This window comes from Sturnira hondurensis, unplaced genomic scaffold (genome assembly GCF_014824575.4).
Source record: "Sturnira hondurensis isolate 20B ecotype Veracruz unplaced genomic scaffold, ASM1482457v3 Scaffold0006413, whole genome shotgun sequence".
Lineage (NCBI taxonomy): Eukaryota > Metazoa > Chordata > Mammalia > Chiroptera > Phyllostomidae > Sturnira > Sturnira hondurensis.
This window is the reverse complement of record NW_028079044.1, coordinates 30528377-30546826: the sequence shown is the minus strand read 5'-3', so window position 1 is coordinate 30546826 and position 18450 is coordinate 30528377. Positions and strand designations below refer to the sequence as shown.

Sequence of the window (18450 nt, the reverse complement as noted above, 5' to 3'; positions counted from 1 at the left end):
GCTCTTTTTCTGTGCTGCGCTGGTGGGGGGATGGGGAACAGAAAGATAGTACTTACTGTATATATTTATAATGAAGAATTTTTCTAGTTCCTTAGCCTGGAGTTTCCAGTTCATTTTAATATAATAAGTTATATTAATTAGGACCATAAAAAGGACAATCTATTGCTGTACTGGTTTGACACCCTGTTATTATAGCTATTAATGGTGTTTTGAACCTTATCTCATCATTTATAAGGTGAGAAAAGTTTCCTTTATATTTTAAAGGAAGAAAGTACGCGGAACATCTCCAACAATCTGGAATTTTATTCCATCCATATACATGCATAGTAACAACATTTGTTGAGAAATTATTTCTATCAGAAGTAGAACATTATCTTTGTGATCACCAGGTGCAGTATTGCTACTCTTATATTTAAATAGATCTTATATATGAATTAAATTCATACTTGCAGCATTGAGTTCAGGGTTTCGATTTAGACTGTGCCTTTCAAAAGATAAAACTGGTTAATACTACCTCATTTACTTACAATACTGCTTCCAGTAATTTTGTTCATTCTTTATAAAGTATTGCATTTAACAGCAAAGGTTTAAAAATTGAGACAGAGCTGCATCAGCGAAAGAAAATACAAGTACTATACAAGAAAAAAATTGCCATCTTCATTTAACATACATGTTTAAGATTAAGAAAATGGACAGAAACATACGGCTACATACAAATGCAAAGCCTAGTGACTAAGAGACTGTATTTGCTAAAATATAAAGTGCAAACGGAGCCTGATTATCCAAGAATTGAAATCTTAAGGCGAACTTATAGCATGTATACTTAGAACATTTTTGCAAGTTATATTTTAGCATATACGTATATCTGCAACAGCATATAAGAAGAAATCAAGATACACAAGTGCTTTTGAAGCTATTTCTAAAATGCTTTTCTGTATTGTTTGTGACTATTTTCTTTAAAAGCTACTATACAGTGCAAACCATATGTGCTACACAATAACTATACAATAACATTACAAATGACTTTAATATAAAGTTTTTAAATAAAAAATAACATAACCACAGCTATGAATACTGCTGGTAAAATAAATTAATTTTTTGAAAATGGCACCAATAATACACTTTACTAATGGACTGTAATGAAATTACACCTTAAGTCTTCAACTCCGCCATGATGAAGTGTCTCCTGATCGCCCAGATACAATTCAAAGAGCTTTTTTTTTGTTTTTCTGGACTGGGTAGAACAACATATTAACACTGGTACCAAAGGTGACGGATGTTTATTTAGTTGGTTATCTCATTTGACGTGTTCCGCTGCATGTGATGAGCAATAAAACTTCTTGTGAGTTATAAAGTTTGAGAGGTTGTTGAACTGGATGTCACACAGCCGGCAGTACTTCCCGCTGCCTGGAGCCTGGGTGGAGCCATTCACCCCTTTTGCTACGCTAGACAATTGTTCCTCGGCAGACGGGATTCCCGGTGAGACGTTCTCATTTGTGGCTAAAGGGTTCTCGGAGATCCAAGAGGGAGACTTGTGGCCTTCTTCCTGCTGAGGATTCTGGGAAACGTTCTCTTGCTGTGGGTTGGCGGCGGGTCTCTCATCTTGCTTCAGTCCACCATTAACTATGACCATGCCTCTGTTTTTGGGCAACAAAGGCAGGGGATCCTTCTTCGGCACGGCACACCCATTTGTGGAAACCTGACTTTTAGGAGACTCATTTTCCGCATTTGTGCTTTGCTCTAGGTCAGTGTTATGGATGACAAGTGAACCGGAAATATAATCACTTGGCTTTATTCCATAGTACGGAGAAAGCTGGTCAGCGCCTTTTGCCTTCTTTATTGCTCCGGGGTAAAGGCATTGTGGAAGAAACAAATGTTTGTTTTCTTCTTTCGTAGCAATGAGCTGAGCGGCTTCACTAAAGACTTTCAGGCCTTGCAGAGTGGCTAAGTGTGATGAAAATAAGTTTCCATTGGGGGAAGGCTGCTTCAGATTCCCGTTTTTCTCACATTTTATTATGCTTCTCTCATAGCTGACGTCAGGGCTGTTTCGTTCGCTCTCTGGATTTGGAAACACTTTGCTGTCGAGCTGACCCAGCTCATTACGCTGGTGGGCAGTGACCGGACAGAAATTCTGCTTGTGGGCCAGGTAGTTCTCTACCTTATTGAAGCTGATCTTGCACACAGTGCATTCGTGGTAGTCCAGCAGCCTTTTGGGAGACGTGGTCGTCCGCTCAGACTGGGATAAACACTTTTTGCTGAGATCTATGGGCACATCCATCTCTAGGCAGGAAACGCTGGAATGAGTGGTGTCACATTTGGAAACTGGAACACATTTGTTGATCGTCAGAGAAGTTTCCAAGTGCTTTGAGACAATTCCTGGAAAGATATCACATCTTGGGTGGTAGCACTCTCCTAGCCCTTCGGCGGGTTCTTGAGTGGAGGTACAAGGATTGCTGAGGTTGGCTACGTCAAGAAATCGCTGTTGGACCAATGGGGGCCTTTGTTCCTGTTCAGGGAGGCACATCTCGTACATCTTCCTTCGCTTGCGTGTGCGCATGGTTCTCTGCATGGCAGGCACTTTGCTGGAAGCGGACCTTTTGAGTGGCGGGTCATGGCGTGTTGCACAATAGTACTGCTTGTGGACCATGTATGTTTCATGCCGGCTGAAGGTAATGTTGCAAGCTTCACAGGTAGTCTTATTTGGGTCACTTTCTCCATCCACTAAGGGGACACTGGGATTTTTCACATCAACAGTTTTTCCATTAATTTTATCATCATTGCTACTGGAGGTGGAGAGCTTCTTAGCTTGAGTGGAAAAATCCTTGTCGTGGCTCTTCCCGTTTGGCCCAATTAAATCTAAAACAGTGGAAGAATTGATGCAGGATGTTGGAAGCAGTGGATTCTCCGAATCAGCAGAATGAGCGGCTGGGTTGAGAAGGTTTATGGAAGGTTGGCCAGTGTTGGGGCTCACAGCCTCAGGCATCTTGTCTGAAACTCCCGGGAACTCTGGGGACTTGGCCATCTGCTGCCATCGGCTGCTGCAATAATGTTTTTTGTGCACTAGGTAATTATCCAAATTATTGAATGTTATGTTACACTCAAAACAAGTAGCCCCCTTGGGCATCAAGGGGCTATAAATAACGGGAGGGTAGCTACTGCTTCCGTGCCTCAGTCGCCGGTGTACCAGCTCAGACATCTTGGCTAAGATCTCTGAAGCTTGAGGGACCATAGTGATGTCTTGGGGAAAAGCAAACTGAGAGAGAAAAGGACCCACAGGGAAAGAAGGCCCAATGCTAGGCTGGACTGGAGATGAGGCAAGTCTTGGACTCGAGGGCTCAGACTTTATTTTCGTGTAAGAAAAGCTCTGTTTATTTGTTGTAGGCTGTATCTCTGGTCTCTGGTTAGTGAGAAAGAGCTGCGTCTTTTTCTCACACTTATCCAGCTCGGTGTCAGAGCTCGCATCTTTAGTCTGCATGGCCTTTTGGCTCTGAGGGAGTTCGCTTCTGGTCAACAAGTCGGTGGCTGGCTGCAGGCTGTCTTCGGTCCTGCTGGGAGAGTGTTCCATGTCACTTTCTCTGGGAAGCTTGCCTCCGGGAATGTGGAGCTCCTGGTGCTGCAGCAACTCCCTCTGAGTCTGGAAGCCGAAGTGGCAGTGGTTGCATCGGAAGGCAGCTTGAGTGAGATGGGAGAACAGGTGTTGGTGAAAGTTGATCACAGAATCAGCGTTGTAGCTGCAGACGGTGCATTTGAGACTGGCGCCAGGTGGGAGGAATTCTTCCATTTTCACTCCTGGAGAGACATACAAAACAAGAACACTGAGAACCTCATGTGTTGGTTTTGTAATGATTATAAGCCTTTACTAATGACCTAATGTCTTCAATACAACAGGAATGAATTGAAATACTGTGTCAGAATCTCATTTGTGATGTTAGCTTTTTTCTTGGAACATCTTTTCACCATGTATGAGAACAGTAATAGCACTTTATACTGTTCAAATCACTTTCATGTGTATTATTGAATTGTTGTCCCCATTTTACAGGTCAGGATACGAACTCAAAGATGCTAAGGTAATTGATTATGAAAATAAAGCTATTCATTAATAGAACCATGACTGAATCTCAGATTTTATCATTTGTAATCCAATAACTTCTTACAACAATAGTATGTTCTACATCAGGAAGAGGAGGCATTCATTAGAGTTGATCTGGCTAACCTATGTGGAAATCAAATGACTCTCAACACTCAACATTAGGTCTTTATTCAAAAGAATCCCAATAGGCACCATTTTGTGAAGTAATTAATAACCTCATTTATCTTTGGTACAGTTCTAGATTTTTATTCATTGGTTTTGCTGAACGTGGTTCATCCCTCTCCAGGGCTGACGTTCACCTGGGAGACACCAGTGTACAATACAGTCATTTCAGACCAACATCCATGCTGATTGATCACCACAGCCTGTTCCTAGTCAGTTATTAATTATTTTGAATATTACCAATGACTTGTGGTTAAACCTCACTGCGATAATGTGATTTCTAAGAAATATGTATTTGGTCATCTGAATGACCAAATATCTTATATATATATCTGGCATTCGTCCAAGGTTCCTGGCTCACAACTCCTAAAATCCTGTGACTTTCCTTAATAAGTGACCTAGGTGTCTTTTGTTATGTTAATGAGGTGACCATTGGAAAGCCCCTAGGTAACCTAAGGATGGGGGGGGGGAGTGGGGGGTAGGGGGGTGGGGGGGGTGGGCGGGCTTGTTGCCTGGATAAGGGATCCACTGAAACTTTTACACTTCCCTGACCCTCAACCTCCTGGGAGAGGGTGGAGGGGCCGGAGGTTAAGCTCAATTGCCAATGACCAATGATTTTAATCAATCATGTCTATGTAATGAAACCTCCATTAAAAACTAAAAGGACAGGGTTCGAAGAGCTTCAGGGTTGGTGACCATGCATAGATCAGGGGAGAACAGGACACTCTGAGAAGGTATGGAAGCTCCTCATCCTCTCCCCAAACCTTGCCCCATGCATCTCTTCTGTCTGTTCCAGAGTTATGTTCTTTAATAAGAAACTGGTAATCCAGTGTGTAAATGGGTTTCCTGAGTTCTGTGAGCCACTCTAATGAACTAATCAAACCCAAGGAAGGGGTCTTGGCGACCCCTACTTTACAGACAGCTGTTGGTTTGAAGCGCTGGCAACAGTCTGGACTCGCTTCAGCTGACATCTGAACTGGGCTAGGGCAGTCTCGCGTTCTTAACCTGGGGATCTGATGCCAGCTTTGGGAAGACAGTGTCAGAATTGAGGTGAACTGCAGCACACATGGTTGGTTTCCAGATAATTGCTTGATGGAGGAGGAGGGGATCCCCTTCCCCCAAAGAACTGGAATTGGAATCTAGACTCTTCTCCTCACTAAGGTTCACTCTGGTTCCCATTTGTTGGTTTACGGTTACAGCAGGCTTGGCTCACCCTCTCTGCACTCTAGACTAAAATGAGAATTGCCTTTTATATATTCATAAGCTGGCAACACAGCAAAGAAAACTCAGATCTAAAGGAACTTCTTATTCCTCTCTTTTTCTTCTTAACTAATCCAATAGTCATTATTCTCCTCATCTGGAAAGATCCCTTTGCCTCAGTTTTTGTTTTGTGCATGGCTTGACTCACCGTCTGAGACAACCAAGCTGTTCCTGCTTTCCCTCCAAAGTCAAGACAGCTCCTTTGAAGAGGAAGGGAGGAGAACGAATGGAAGGGAAACTGACTACTTCTATAGGTCCAAAGATAAAAGCTTGTACTGTGCTAGAACACTGGAGGTTGGAGCTGGTGTTTTTTTTTTAACTCAGCACCAATTTCAGTCTTTTTAAAGATTTTATTTATTTATCGTTAGAGGGGAAGGGAAGAAGAGAGGGAGAGAAATATTAATGTATGGTTGTCTCTTGTTTGTCCCCTGCTCTGGGAACTGGCCTGCAACTCAGGCATGTGCCGTGACTGGGAATCGAACCGTGCTCCTCTGGTTCACATGTCCGCGCTCAATCCACTGAGCTACACCAGCCAGGGCCCAATTTCAGTTTTTTATTTATTCAACCCAAACAAAAAGAGGGAAGAAAGTCACCCAGAAACAGCCTACACATTTTGCATTATAAGCGCTGGAGAGCTATGATTGCCAAAGATTGGTTTGCCCTATCCAGGAATGTTCCTAGAAATATCTCAAGTTAATATAATTTTGTCTGTTTAGTTGGCTTTAATTTTGAAAATATGTGATGATATTTGGGCGTACAATTCCAAGATAAATGGGAAGAGTTGCCCCCTTGCTGTTAAGAGAAGGCTTAAAAAAATAAAAACAAGCATTTGTTTTTAGTCTAATTTTCTTAAGGAATTTTAAAACGTAAGACGAAAAGTGACTTTATGTCATAAAAACCAACTAAGCTGTCATGATGCGTGCTCTGGAAGTCAAGAGCATTTTATAGAACCATATTTAAATGTTAATTCCTCTCAAGTGTGATTTTAATTGGCTCTATCAAAATAACAGCTTTATTCCAATTCAGCAAATACTTATTTTTTATGTACAGACCAATTTTTTCCTGCCATGGGTAACAGTATGGTCAGTTCACAAAGGCCACTTGACAGACACTTCAATCAATGAATGTTAATGACAATGTACAAAGGGTGTTGAGATTTTCAAAAATGATGGTTTTCCTTCAGTTAAAAAAAATAGAATGATTTTGCCTGCAATCTGAGGACAGTAGATGTTAGAAAAAAATTCCGACCCAAGTCCTTTGAGTCGAATGTAAGTGACATAACCAGCTGGTTCAGCAAGTTAGACTTTGGTTTTACAGATATAATTAGATACAGATATAGGTATGTGTGTGTGCATGTATAAATAGATGTATGTAGACAAAGAGTGGAGTGTCCTGGAGCAAAAGAGGAAACACAGGAGGCACTTACCACTGTGTGAGTTCAGGTGCATCTCTAGAGCTCGGGCGTTGGAGAAACTCTTGGCACTTACCACTGTGTGAGTTCAGGTGCATCTCTAGAGCTCGGGCGTTGGAGAAACTCTTGGTGCACTGCGGGAAGGGACAGGGGCTGGAAATCGGAGGAGCGCTGTCTTCATTTTCTTCCGACACCGGGGCCGCTTCCCTTTGCCTCCCACTGCAATAGTACATCAAATGGGCTTGCAGATTCCGCTCACTCCGGTACCAGATGCCACAGGACTTGCAAGGGAATATATCCTCTGTAGACGAAAACACGGGGACGTATCAGCGGCCGCGCATTGGGGGGTTAAGCAGCATTTGGTTCAATTTGTCTCAGAGACTGCTCTCAGGTGCTGAATTAGGCAATGAGACAGTGAGTGATGAGCGCAGTTGTGAATGTTGTTGCTCCACAGAACAGGACCGAGGAATGCAACACTCGACGAAATCTACCTTCCTGCAGACTCTAGAAATTGGTACCTTAGAAGACGCCAACACTCAATAAAACCAAAGCAGATTAATTTTAATTCACTGAAACTGTATGTATGGTTTAGAAAGATATGCACAGATAAATAGCAATGAGGATTGGTTTCTCTGATTAATTAAGTTTAAGTATCTCATGGCTGACCTGTAGTTTGCCCTGAGGCCAATCCCTGACATCATTTTTTCATTTCATAAATTAATTACAGAGTACTTACTATGTGCTAGACTTTACGGTGTGCTGGGTGCCATTAAGGAGCTCATAGTCTCCTAGGGTTGATGAACCAATGGTCAGGTAAGAATTGTAAATTAGCACAGGATGACTGGTACAATGGAGGTGTCTGAGGTGTGTGTTAGGCATAGAAAATAGACACTGGGCTGGTGAAAGAACTCATCCGTTGGAAAGAGGGGAAAGTCGGATAAGGATTTAGAGGGAACATGAGGACGAGCCTCAGCTGAGTTGTGAAGGATGCGACTGGTCAGGTGAAGAAGAGGGATGGGTCTTCCTGACCAAGGAACAACCCTGGGGGAAGCCATGGCAACTTGAGAAAAGGCCTGGGGGAAGGCTGGCGGACTCTGTGGCTCAGGCAAGGGGCACGATGGAACCCTGACAGATGAGGCTGTAGAAGGCAGGGGCAGACTCTCAAAGACCCTAAAGCTCTCTTCAGAAGTTTAGGTTTTTATCTCAGTGGTTACGGGAGAATCGCTGAATCATTTTAAGCAAGAGACTGACAGAATCAGATATAGAATTGTAAGAGCCAGGTTTCGAAGGAACTGAATTTGGAAGGAAGACTTGACTGGTAGGAGGTAAATGCAGTAATCTAAGTGAAATGTGACAGTTTGTGTTGTAGCTAAAGCCATGTGATATTTATTAACTCATGTTATGATATGCATTTTCATGCATTCACTCATGGAAAATTTCTCCATGTGTGTGACTTTCCCCTTCCCCCATTTATAGGTGAGGAAACTGAAGCTGAGTACCTTGCTCATGATCACATAAGTGGGTGAACTGGGACTGGAACCCAGTGCAAACACTTCCAGGTGCCTCAATGGCAAGGGGGGCCGAGAGGAAGAGAAGTTACTGCTTTGGGCGTTAGGGCAGAGGGCGCTGTATCTCCTCGGTTCCCATTTCTGTTCCATTCATTTTTAGAGGAGCAGGTGACCGAGAGGTGCGGAGGAAAGGCCGCAGCACACACTGGGTGATAAACACTAACACTGCATTGAGCAAATCTGGCACTTTTTGTAATGAAAGGGGACACCAATCAGAGGGATGCCAGTCACACTATAGACTGGGACAAATCCAGGCACACTGGGATATTTGGTCACATTATATAGGAAGGATCTGAAATTCCTGTAAGAAATACAGAGGAACCTGGGGAGGGGGACAACAGAGGCCTGGAACTCAGCAGAAACAGCTGCTCTGCGATTTGGGAGTGGCATAGTTGGTGAAACCCATGATAGTGAAGGACACGGTGTTGAGAAGATAAGGAGAAAACTAAGGACCCAAAACCAGTGGATGAGAAGAAAGAACGGCAAGTGCAATATAGAATTTCAAATTAAAATTACATACAAAATTATATGCTACCATGGTCTATTACTTAACCCCTCCCGCCAAGTGAGTTACATTTACACTATTCAGAGAACCACATTGTTTAATAGAGGGTCCATGTAAAGCAGGATCTGTTTGGCTGATTAGCTAACTTCAGAGTGATAAGGTGGACTCCATCTATGCTGATGTATTTGGGATTGATAGTTACCTTGCTACAGAAGCAAAGTATTATCTTAAATATAATTAGAATTAACATTCACACATTGGAGCTACACAATAATATGATACCCCTAGTATCCCTGGGAACAAATCTTTTTTCCCTCAAATTCAAGTTGGGCCTCTGCTATTTCATGTTCCCTACTATCTGCATCAAAATAAAGGTCTTAAAGAAAGTAACTTGTAGGTTGGGTTGGGTCCACTGGTTGGATGCAGACTAATTCCAGATATACCTTAGAATTTATTTTAAAGGGTGCTGTTACAGCAAGAACACAATTATTGTTGAATATATATATGAATATATGTGAATATACAAATATGAATATATATGAACAACTATATTGTTGTTCAACAACAATATATACATACACACACATGTAAATATAAATATCAAGACAACACTGCAGTCTCTAGGTTTCTCTTCTGTATCATACAGAGTCTCGGGGATTTTCAAGGACATTTTTGACTAAATGAAATATTTCACTTACCTACCAGCTGTAGAATCTATCTTGAGATATAACTGCTACTCATGTTTTCTCACAGAACTAGATAGAAGCAGAGCGGAGTGTATAACTCAGATCTTCAGATTCCTGGATCCCTGACTTTTTGTCATATGAAGTGTCACTTTGTGTGTTCAAGGAATACAATCTAAGTTCAATAGTCATTTTAACAAAATATAAAAGGGTATCTGTCAGGGCATATTTAAAAATCCTCCATATAAAGTATTCTAAGCTTACATGTATTTTTCTTTCTATCCTTATCTATTTTTTTCTGCATTGACTGATGTCTTGATTTATCCAGGCTAAATTTCCTCTTCATCAGTATATCTGATCAAAATTTGATTTGCATTCTTTTCTTTAAGTTTTTAACTGCTGCTGTTAAAGAATACCAAAGTCATTTTATCTAGGAGCATCAAGAAAGCTGTTGGGTTTCTTAGAGCTAAGTAGCCCTGATGTTGTTTAACTGGTTTAGAATGTCAGCTTTGTGTGTAACATTCAGGAACCCAACCAGAAATGAAAGGGAGAAGCAAACACACATCCACTCTCTCTTAGAAGATAAACTGAAATCACAGCACTGGAGAAAAACGTCTGTCCCTGGCTGCCTATCAGTAGATACTTTTTTCCCTCTCCCATAAATACCATCACCGCCACAAAACTATTGTACTGGGCTATTGCACTCGGCACTTACTATTGACAATAGCTGTAGGCAGAATAGAAGCCATGGCAGCTTGCTGAGGAAGCAGCTGAATTGAGTCCAGCAGGCGTGCAGGGTACATCCCTTCTGTAAGAGTCATCTGACTAGCAGCTTGTAGCCTTGAGTCAAAATCCACCACAAAGGCAATTAGCTCTTCACCCTCAGAGATGACCTTCGTAGTTGTGCACCAAAGCTGACCTCCTATTAAGAAGGGTGGGGGGAAGAGGAGAGAAAGAAAGAATTGACATAGAATGCTTGAGTCTGCTGTACATTAGATGGATGTCAATAGAGCTTTCTCATGTTTTTCATATCAGTTTCTAGGCAGAGTGTTTGATCAAGACAACAGCTATACCTCCCTCCAATGGGGAAAATTGCATTCCTTGCATTAAACGAACTGTTCAGTGACCAATAGTGAGAAAAGACTAAGAACCAAGTACAGACATAATCTATAGCAAGTTTTGTCAACTTCTTGCCCTGATCATTAACCAGGCTATTACACGGTATCCTAAGAACAAGCACGGCCGGGATCCAACTGCGGAAATTTACTCCAGGTGAACCGTAGAAGCTACTCTTTTTGCACCTTCTGGAAGTAAAAAGTTTATTTCCCTTTACCTCCCTCCTCCCCTCCCTCACACACTCTTCCCCAAATACTTTATTCTATCGATATCAGATGTCCAAAATTACAAAAAAAGGAAACAGAAGCTCCTAAAATCTAGAAAATTTTTAAAAAGTCAGTTAGTTTCACGCTCTTTATGCCTGCGGACATTAATTTCTTTATTGGCTCAGTGATCTTTACTTATATAGTGTTCCTTAAAATGTGGCTTCTTGACCTCCGTTGACCCTGATTGAACTTCCTGAGGAGAAGGTATGCCAAAGATCCTTTTCAAAAAGGCTTCTTTAAATAAAGGTTTGTTTAAATGAAAAGAACTCTTTCTTCAAACACTGAGATATACTCTGGCTCTGTGCTTCCAATGATCACGTGTGGTGCATTAAAAAGAAAATTAACTATGCAAGTACATCTTCTAATGTATTGGAATGCGATAGTGGATGCTCATTTATTTAACATGTTTAGACAGGCAGAGCACTTATATTTTGTTATCTACATTCTCAGGCCTAGATACGTATCCTATACAGTTATAGCTGAAATAATGTGGCATACTTGATATGTTATAAAGCTTTTTCCCCCTCACTGTGTATATATTGCAAGGCTATATATTGTAGTCATTAAGCAGGCAAAAATCGTACCCATTCTGATAAGTAATACTGCTTTGTTTATCTCTCAGCATTACTATCTTTTCAACTGCACTTCATTTTTTCCACCCTCAAAGGGATTATAGTTTTCAAACAATTCATGGCAAAAATCTGGTGGGGAAGATAACAACACCATATGACACAGCAGAGTTGCACGGACACATCAGGACATTGTTCTAGAGGAAACTCGGCCATTTAATTGAACCAGCTGATTAAGTTTTAAAGGTAAACAAACAAAACACCATTCATGACCTGTTTGCAAAAAAAAAAACGAAGCTGAGATCACCGATGTCAAATCTGCATGAGACTTTCAAAGTGGCACGCGAATATACCAAAAGACTAGAAAACAACTTAAATTTCTTTCTCACTTTACTCTTGTGTAGCTGAAAGCATACCAGTTTACCAAAGTTAAAAAAACAGACTCATGCAGGGACTGATTAATTTATTTATAACCAGAGAAGCTAAATGGCGCTATTGTGTAATCGGTGAATGTTCGATGTGCCACATGGTGGGTTTTATCCGCTGGTGATGCTTCTGGCTGCTCTGCCTTCACTGATGTCCACATAGATCCAAACTATTTACAGCTGCGGACAAAGGTAATCGCTGGCGCCTCATCCTTCCTCAGGGACCCAGTTTTACTAAGTGAGTCTCTGTAACAGAGAGGTGGGGAGGAAGGGGCAAAGCATGCCCATTCCGGTCTCTCTCACGCCTGCTCTTCCGGAGTCACTGAACATCAGTGATGCACGGAATGACTCCCATTATTAAAAATAATTTACCATTATTAATAAGTTGACATCGCTGTTACGTCCAGCTATGGCTATTTTTCACAAAAGGAAGGTTTGGAACTCAGTTATCCAGGAGAAATCGAGATTTTAGAGAAGTAACATTCATAGCTACTCTTTGTCACAGCAGGGAGCTATGCAGGAGGAGGATTTGTACTTGAGCTCATACTTGGAAGCAAAAGCTCCCATAAATAAATAAAATAATCTTCACAAATATTAAGTGCAAAGTAAGCAAAAGACGATTTTTCTGTGTTATTAAATGGCCTGGCAGTTGTAATGCATACCTGTGGCTTCAGACACACTAAGGTCTCCCATTTTATTCTCTTTATCACTTTATCTCCTTTTATCGTTTAGTCAAAGCACATCTTTTTAAAGGTTCAATTAGAATGGAAATGTACTGTGTAGACTTGATGAGGAAGTCAGTTGTCTTTCAAGTGAACAATTTGCATCTTTCAAATCATTCATTCATCCGTTATTCACTGAACTCTTTGCTGTGCGCCAGCTGGGTGCTACGGCTCCATGCACAGCTATACAATTAGAATGCACACAAATGAACGGATAAATCACAGTACCACATGGCAGGTGTCGTTCCTTAATGCTAAAGAAAATGTGAGAGGAGTGAATAACTGATGCTTCTTGGGGGAGTCAGGTAAGCCCACAAGGTGACTTTATGATTGACTCGTGAATGGAGGTAAGAGAGCAGAAGTACGCTGACAGGTACACCATCACTGGCAGAAAAGGGAGTATGAATGTAAGTTCAGGACTAGGGAAGAGGCTACCTCGTCTTCAGATGGCCCAGAGGCCAGCAAATCTGGAGCCCCGGGGGCTGAGGGAGAAATGTGGGTTGTGAGCGGGGATGTGCATGAGGCCCCTGCTCCGGATTGCAGAGCAGAGTTGTCGGGAATTTTTTGTGCTGGTTGATGCCGCACTGGTAATATGAAATCAGCCACGGTGACAGTTGTAGCATTTGCCACTGGAATCAACAAACAGTACAAATCAGTACCTCCTCCCGCAAAGAGTGTAGAGCAAGATGAGACAGCTTTGACTGTAACACAGAAACAGTTGTGCCTGCCTCATGGTGGGGGAGATGATTTGTTTTTATTGGAGTGAAATAAAGTTCAAGTTCTTTCCCCCCAAAATTCTTGGGGACACAGGCTTCCCCTGTGTTCCCAGAATAAAGATCTTAGGGTAGTGAGAGTGAACTGAAGAAGGAGGAAATGTTACCATGAGCCCATCTGGAGGCTGTTGTACTAGTTCAGCCATGAGAAGTGTAACTTGTGTGGGAGGTAAGGGCCATGTCCAAGAGCAGGGCTGAGAGAGGCCTCGGTCAGAGGAGTAAGAGAAAAGATGCTGCCGAAAATGACACGCAGGTTTCTGGTTTGAGGAACCAGATGACAGTGATGCTGTGAATGAGGCAGTAAAGCTGATATATTAACAAGTGGGGTTAAGACAACTTTGGGTGAAAGGTTCTGTATACCTTGAACTGGTATCAATGAACTGGATTTGACCTAGAGTGTTGTTCAATGCCACAATATCCTTGTTGATTCTTTGCTTGGAAGATCTACCCTTTGTTGACAATGGGGTGTTAAAATCCCCTATATTGAGTGTGTTGCTTTTGCTATCTTTCTTGAAGTCCTCCAAGATTTGCCTTATATATTTGTGTGCTCCTGTGTTGGGTGTATATACGTTTACAAGAGTTGTATCTTCCTGAAGGGTTATTCCCTTCTAGTATTATGTAGTGGGCTTCTGTGTCTCTTTTGATGGCCTTTGTTTTGAAATCTATTTTTTCTGATATAAGTATTGTTATCCCAGCTTTTTACATGTCTGTTTGCTTGGAATATTTTTCCCTACCTTCACTTTGTCTGTGTAGATATTTTGTTCTGAGGTGGGTCTCTTGTAGACAATACGTAGTTTATGTTTTCTTATCCATTCAGCTACCCTATGTCTTTTGATTGGAGCATTTAATCCATTTACACTTAAGGTTATTATCGATACATACTTATTCATTGACATTTTTTCCCTTTGTACTTGTGTTCCTGTCTGTCTATCATCCATCTATCTATGTATCCATCCATCTTCTTAAGACAGTCCCTTTAGCATCTCTTGCAATGCTGGTTTGGTGTAGGTGTATTCTTTTAGCCTGTTGTTTTTTGTTTTTTGGTCTGGGAAGCTCCTTATTTGGCCTTCCATTTTAATTGAGAGCCTTGCTGAGCAGAGTAGTCTTGGTTGAAGGCCTTTGCTTTCCATTACTTGGGATACTTCTTGTCATTCCCTTCTGATTTGTAGTGTTTCTGAGGAGCAGTCAGCTGTTAGCCTTATCAGAGCTCCCTTGTATGTTGCTATCTGCTTCTCCCTTGCTGCCTTTAAGATTCTCTGTTTATCTTTAAGTTTTGCTGTTTTAATTATGATGTGTCTTGGAGTGGGCCTCTTTGGATTTATTTTGGTTGGTACCCTCTGGGCTTCCTGGACTGACAAAACTTTTTCTCTCATTAAGTTAGGGAAGTTTTCTGTCACTACTTTTTCAAACAGGTTTTCTACCCCTTGCTCCTTTTCTTCTCCTTCTGGTATCCCTATGATACAAATATTTTTATGTTTCATGTTGTCCTGAAGCTTCCTCAAATCCTCTTCACTCTTTTTTGACTACTTTTTTGTTTTGTTATTCTGTCTGGGAATTTTTTTCTTCCTTGTCCTCCAGTTCGCTGATTTGATCCTCTGCTTCATCTAGGCTGCTGATGGCTAGATGAGTGTTTCCTCCTTTCCTTGCCACTTGTCTTGGTCTGTCCCAGATTCTTTCCAGTAATGTATGGTTTCTGGTGAACTAGCCGTCCGTTTCCTGTGAGGGGACAATCTGTGTAAAAGGGGCAGCTCCTTGCTGCTTGGTGCAGACAGAAGCTCTATCTAGACATGGAGGCTGGGTGGGGCCCTCAACCTGCTTTGTTGTGCTTGTTTCTAATCTCTCTGCTCTGCTTGGTTCAGTGGGTCAGGGCCCAAGGAGCAGAGTAGCTCATAGGGTTTGGTAATGGGCCCTTTCAGGGCTTTTTTCTTTCTCCTGTGGAAGTGTGCCTAGCAGGGGGTTACTGAGCCAGGCCTCACTGATCTGCAGAGCCTATAATTCTGCAGGTGGGGGTTGGATTAGCCTGTTTCTGATGGATCTGCCTGACTGCAGTGAATCTCAGGCATTAAGCTCCTGACCATCATGTCCTCAGCCTGCCGCTCTCTCACACAGGGGACTCTGGCCCCAATTTTCCACTCTGACCAGTTTCCTGCTCACCAGCCATGTTGGGTTGGGTCCCACAGTGCCTTCAATGTGACTCTATCCATCCCAGTTCTTTCTTAGCAGAGCTGCTGTGCACACACTGACACACGTGTGAGCACTGGTCCCTATCAAGTCTTGAGTCGCACCTTAGCTCCTCTCTTTAAAAAGTTTCTGTGTGGCCCATAAACTGCAGCATGGAGTCCTGGAGCTTGTTCTTCATGTGCTCCCCTTCCTCAAAAATCAGTGTCTCTAAGTCAGGGCTGGCCACTGCCTGGCAGAGCCTCCAACTGTTTCAGATAAAGTTTCTTTCTGGATCTCTCCCAGATGACATTAGAAAGGGTTCTGCAGCAATACCATAAGATGGGGCAGTGGAGGGGTACTGTCCCCGCTCCCTCCAGAGATTTTCAGCCTTGGGCGGGCCTGTGCCCACTGCACTGTTTCTGGAGCCAGCACCTCCCCGGCTGTTTTTCTTAGTCCCCAGAGCTCATGGCTCCCGAGCCAATCTTCAGCTGCCCTGAATCTGCACAGCCAGAAGTGCCACGTTGGGCAGCAGTTGCTCTGCTGAGAGAGCTTGGGACGCCTACTCCCAGGTACCCTGCAGGTGGGCCGGCTCTTGCACACTCATGCATACTCCCCATACTTGTCCGCATATGCACTCACTCATACATGCTGTGACTCACTGTCCACTGGATTTTCGAGTTGACTGTTTTGTGGCTTAGCTGCAAGACCAGTCGGGTCTGTGAGCAAGTGGATGGAGCTTCCAGCTACTCTGCAAGCCATCTTGAATCAGCAAAGTATTTTTCATATGAGATGTTTTAAAACAAAACAAGAGTTAGGTCTTCTCCCACCCCAGTTTTCCTAGTAAAGCTACTTGCACAAACTACTCCTTGAAAGTTCAGTCCCTAGTGGAAAGAAGTGGCTGCTGAGACGGAGTTTACTTTTTGGGGCCATATTGACCATTTTCATTTGAATAAATTTTGGATACTTGTGTAGATCTGAAAATTGTGACTTCCTGGTTACTCTGTTGATTTCGGTTTCTGCCTGTGTTCTGAGTGCCAGGGGACTATTCCTGCCAACTCCCTATGGCTATGAAATTGAATAAATCTAATGATGTTTTCTACAGCTTTCATACAAGTAGTATGCTTATGCCCTAGAGTTAAACCAAAAGGGTTTTCAATGCACTAGTCCACATGAATGATATATGGATACGGACACAAAGAGGATTATGTACAGGTGGTAGGTGCACACATGGCAATATCATGTGTTTAGTTGATAAAACTCTTACGACTTTCTTTGTACAGACATCCCAGAGCAAATGACTTTGGTCTAAGGGATGATATAATAATTGTGAGGCATAGCTGGTACCCCGAATCACTGAAAATTTATTTGTCCTCAGTGCCAAGATGAAATAGAAAGAGCATTTAAATGGAGGGTAAGAAACTTTAGTTCTCACTCTGAATTAATGATCAGTTACTGTGTGATACAGAAGAATCACTATACCTGCATCATAAGAAGGAACAGCTCCAGGTTAGATTGCCTCTGGATTATTAGCATCAAGTTGTAAGCAACTTTTAATGTTTCTGTAAACAACGTGCTAATAATAGTAATGATCACACACCCATTAAATGGTTACCATGTGCTGTGAGATCACGGGGCTGGAAGTGTGGCAAGTTATTCAAGGTCACACAGCTGGAGGGAAATTGGAGGAAGGCAAAGGGACCTGGGGGGTGAGATCAGAATGAGGCAGTTGGACTGTGGATTCTGTATGAAGAACCAGGTGTCCCAAATCACTCGTACCAGCTGATGTTCATGAACTACATTGCACCTCACCTTGGGTGGCTCAGTTTATCTCTCAGGCAGAAAAAAGATGGCTCACTTTCTGAAACAGTGTCAAGAAGATTACACAGTAATGAGGTATAGCTTTTAAATGCATAGTGACAATCTGGAGAATAATGTCCATATTTGTGATGTGGAGGTACTTCCAGGTTATCTTTTAACACAATTAATAAACAATGACAACAACGAACACTTAGAAAGCACTTACTTTGTGTCAAGTACTGTTTGAAACATTTCACACATATTAAATTCATTTGATATTAAATATGAATGCAGTGTTTGTTCAATTCCCTATTTAAACTAGAAGTTCAGTTGGATATTAAAAGTGCACAAAATTCTACTTAATTGGCAATTAAGTTGGCAATCTTGACGGCTCCTAATCAGCACTGATTTCTGGGTTCCAGTGCAGATCAATCAAATCAAAAGAACTGGGAATGAAGTTGGGGCTTCATTATTTTTTTAGAAGCTCCCCAGAGGGCTTAATGTACCTCTAGAGTTAAGAATCACTGGCATATGGGTGAACCATCTGCAACTTATACAGAGTAAATAGGCACGACTCTATGAACAAAAAAGTCTCTTCATAATAAAATATTTCATAGATGAGGTAAAAACATCCAGCAGTGAGGTGTCCATTTTGAAATTTTGAAAATGACATTTGAAAATAGCTTTGAATTTCCCTTCTCCCCTAATATTTGAAGAATACGGGAAATGGGTGAAAAGGTGAGGAAAACCAGAAAGGGAAAAAGATATAATGACTTCGCATCGTCTTTCAAGTGAACAAGCCAGTGAGGAACTCAGTCAATTTGTGAATTATACTCAGCTTTATAATGTTTAATTCTTTATCATTTTGAAGGTATGTAACTAATTAGAAATGATCAATAATACTGGATCCCCCTTAAACTAGTGTGAGAGATCTTCCTGTGCA

General features: G+C 41.9%; 1 protein-coding gene across 3 annotated transcripts in view; it reads right to left on the bottom strand.

Moving 5' to 3' along the window:
- Window positions 1-288: 288 nt before the first annotated feature.
- ZFPM2 (zinc finger protein, FOG family member 2) overlaps window positions 289-18450 on the bottom strand; it is a 443439-nt gene continuing 425277 nt past the window's right edge. For all 3 annotated transcript variants that reach the window (XM_037048373.1, XM_037048374.1, XM_037048375.1), the window contains 3 exons: window positions 10395-10601; window positions 7000-7224; window positions 289-3789 (listed from right to left, as the gene is read on the bottom strand). In XM_037048373.1, coding sequence (XP_036904268.1) covers window positions 1298-3789; window positions 7000-7224; window positions 10395-10601 — 2924 coding nt within the window. In that variant the 3' untranslated portion in view covers window positions 289-1297. The remainder of the gene's footprint in view (window positions 3790-6999; window positions 7225-10394; window positions 10602-18450) is intronic.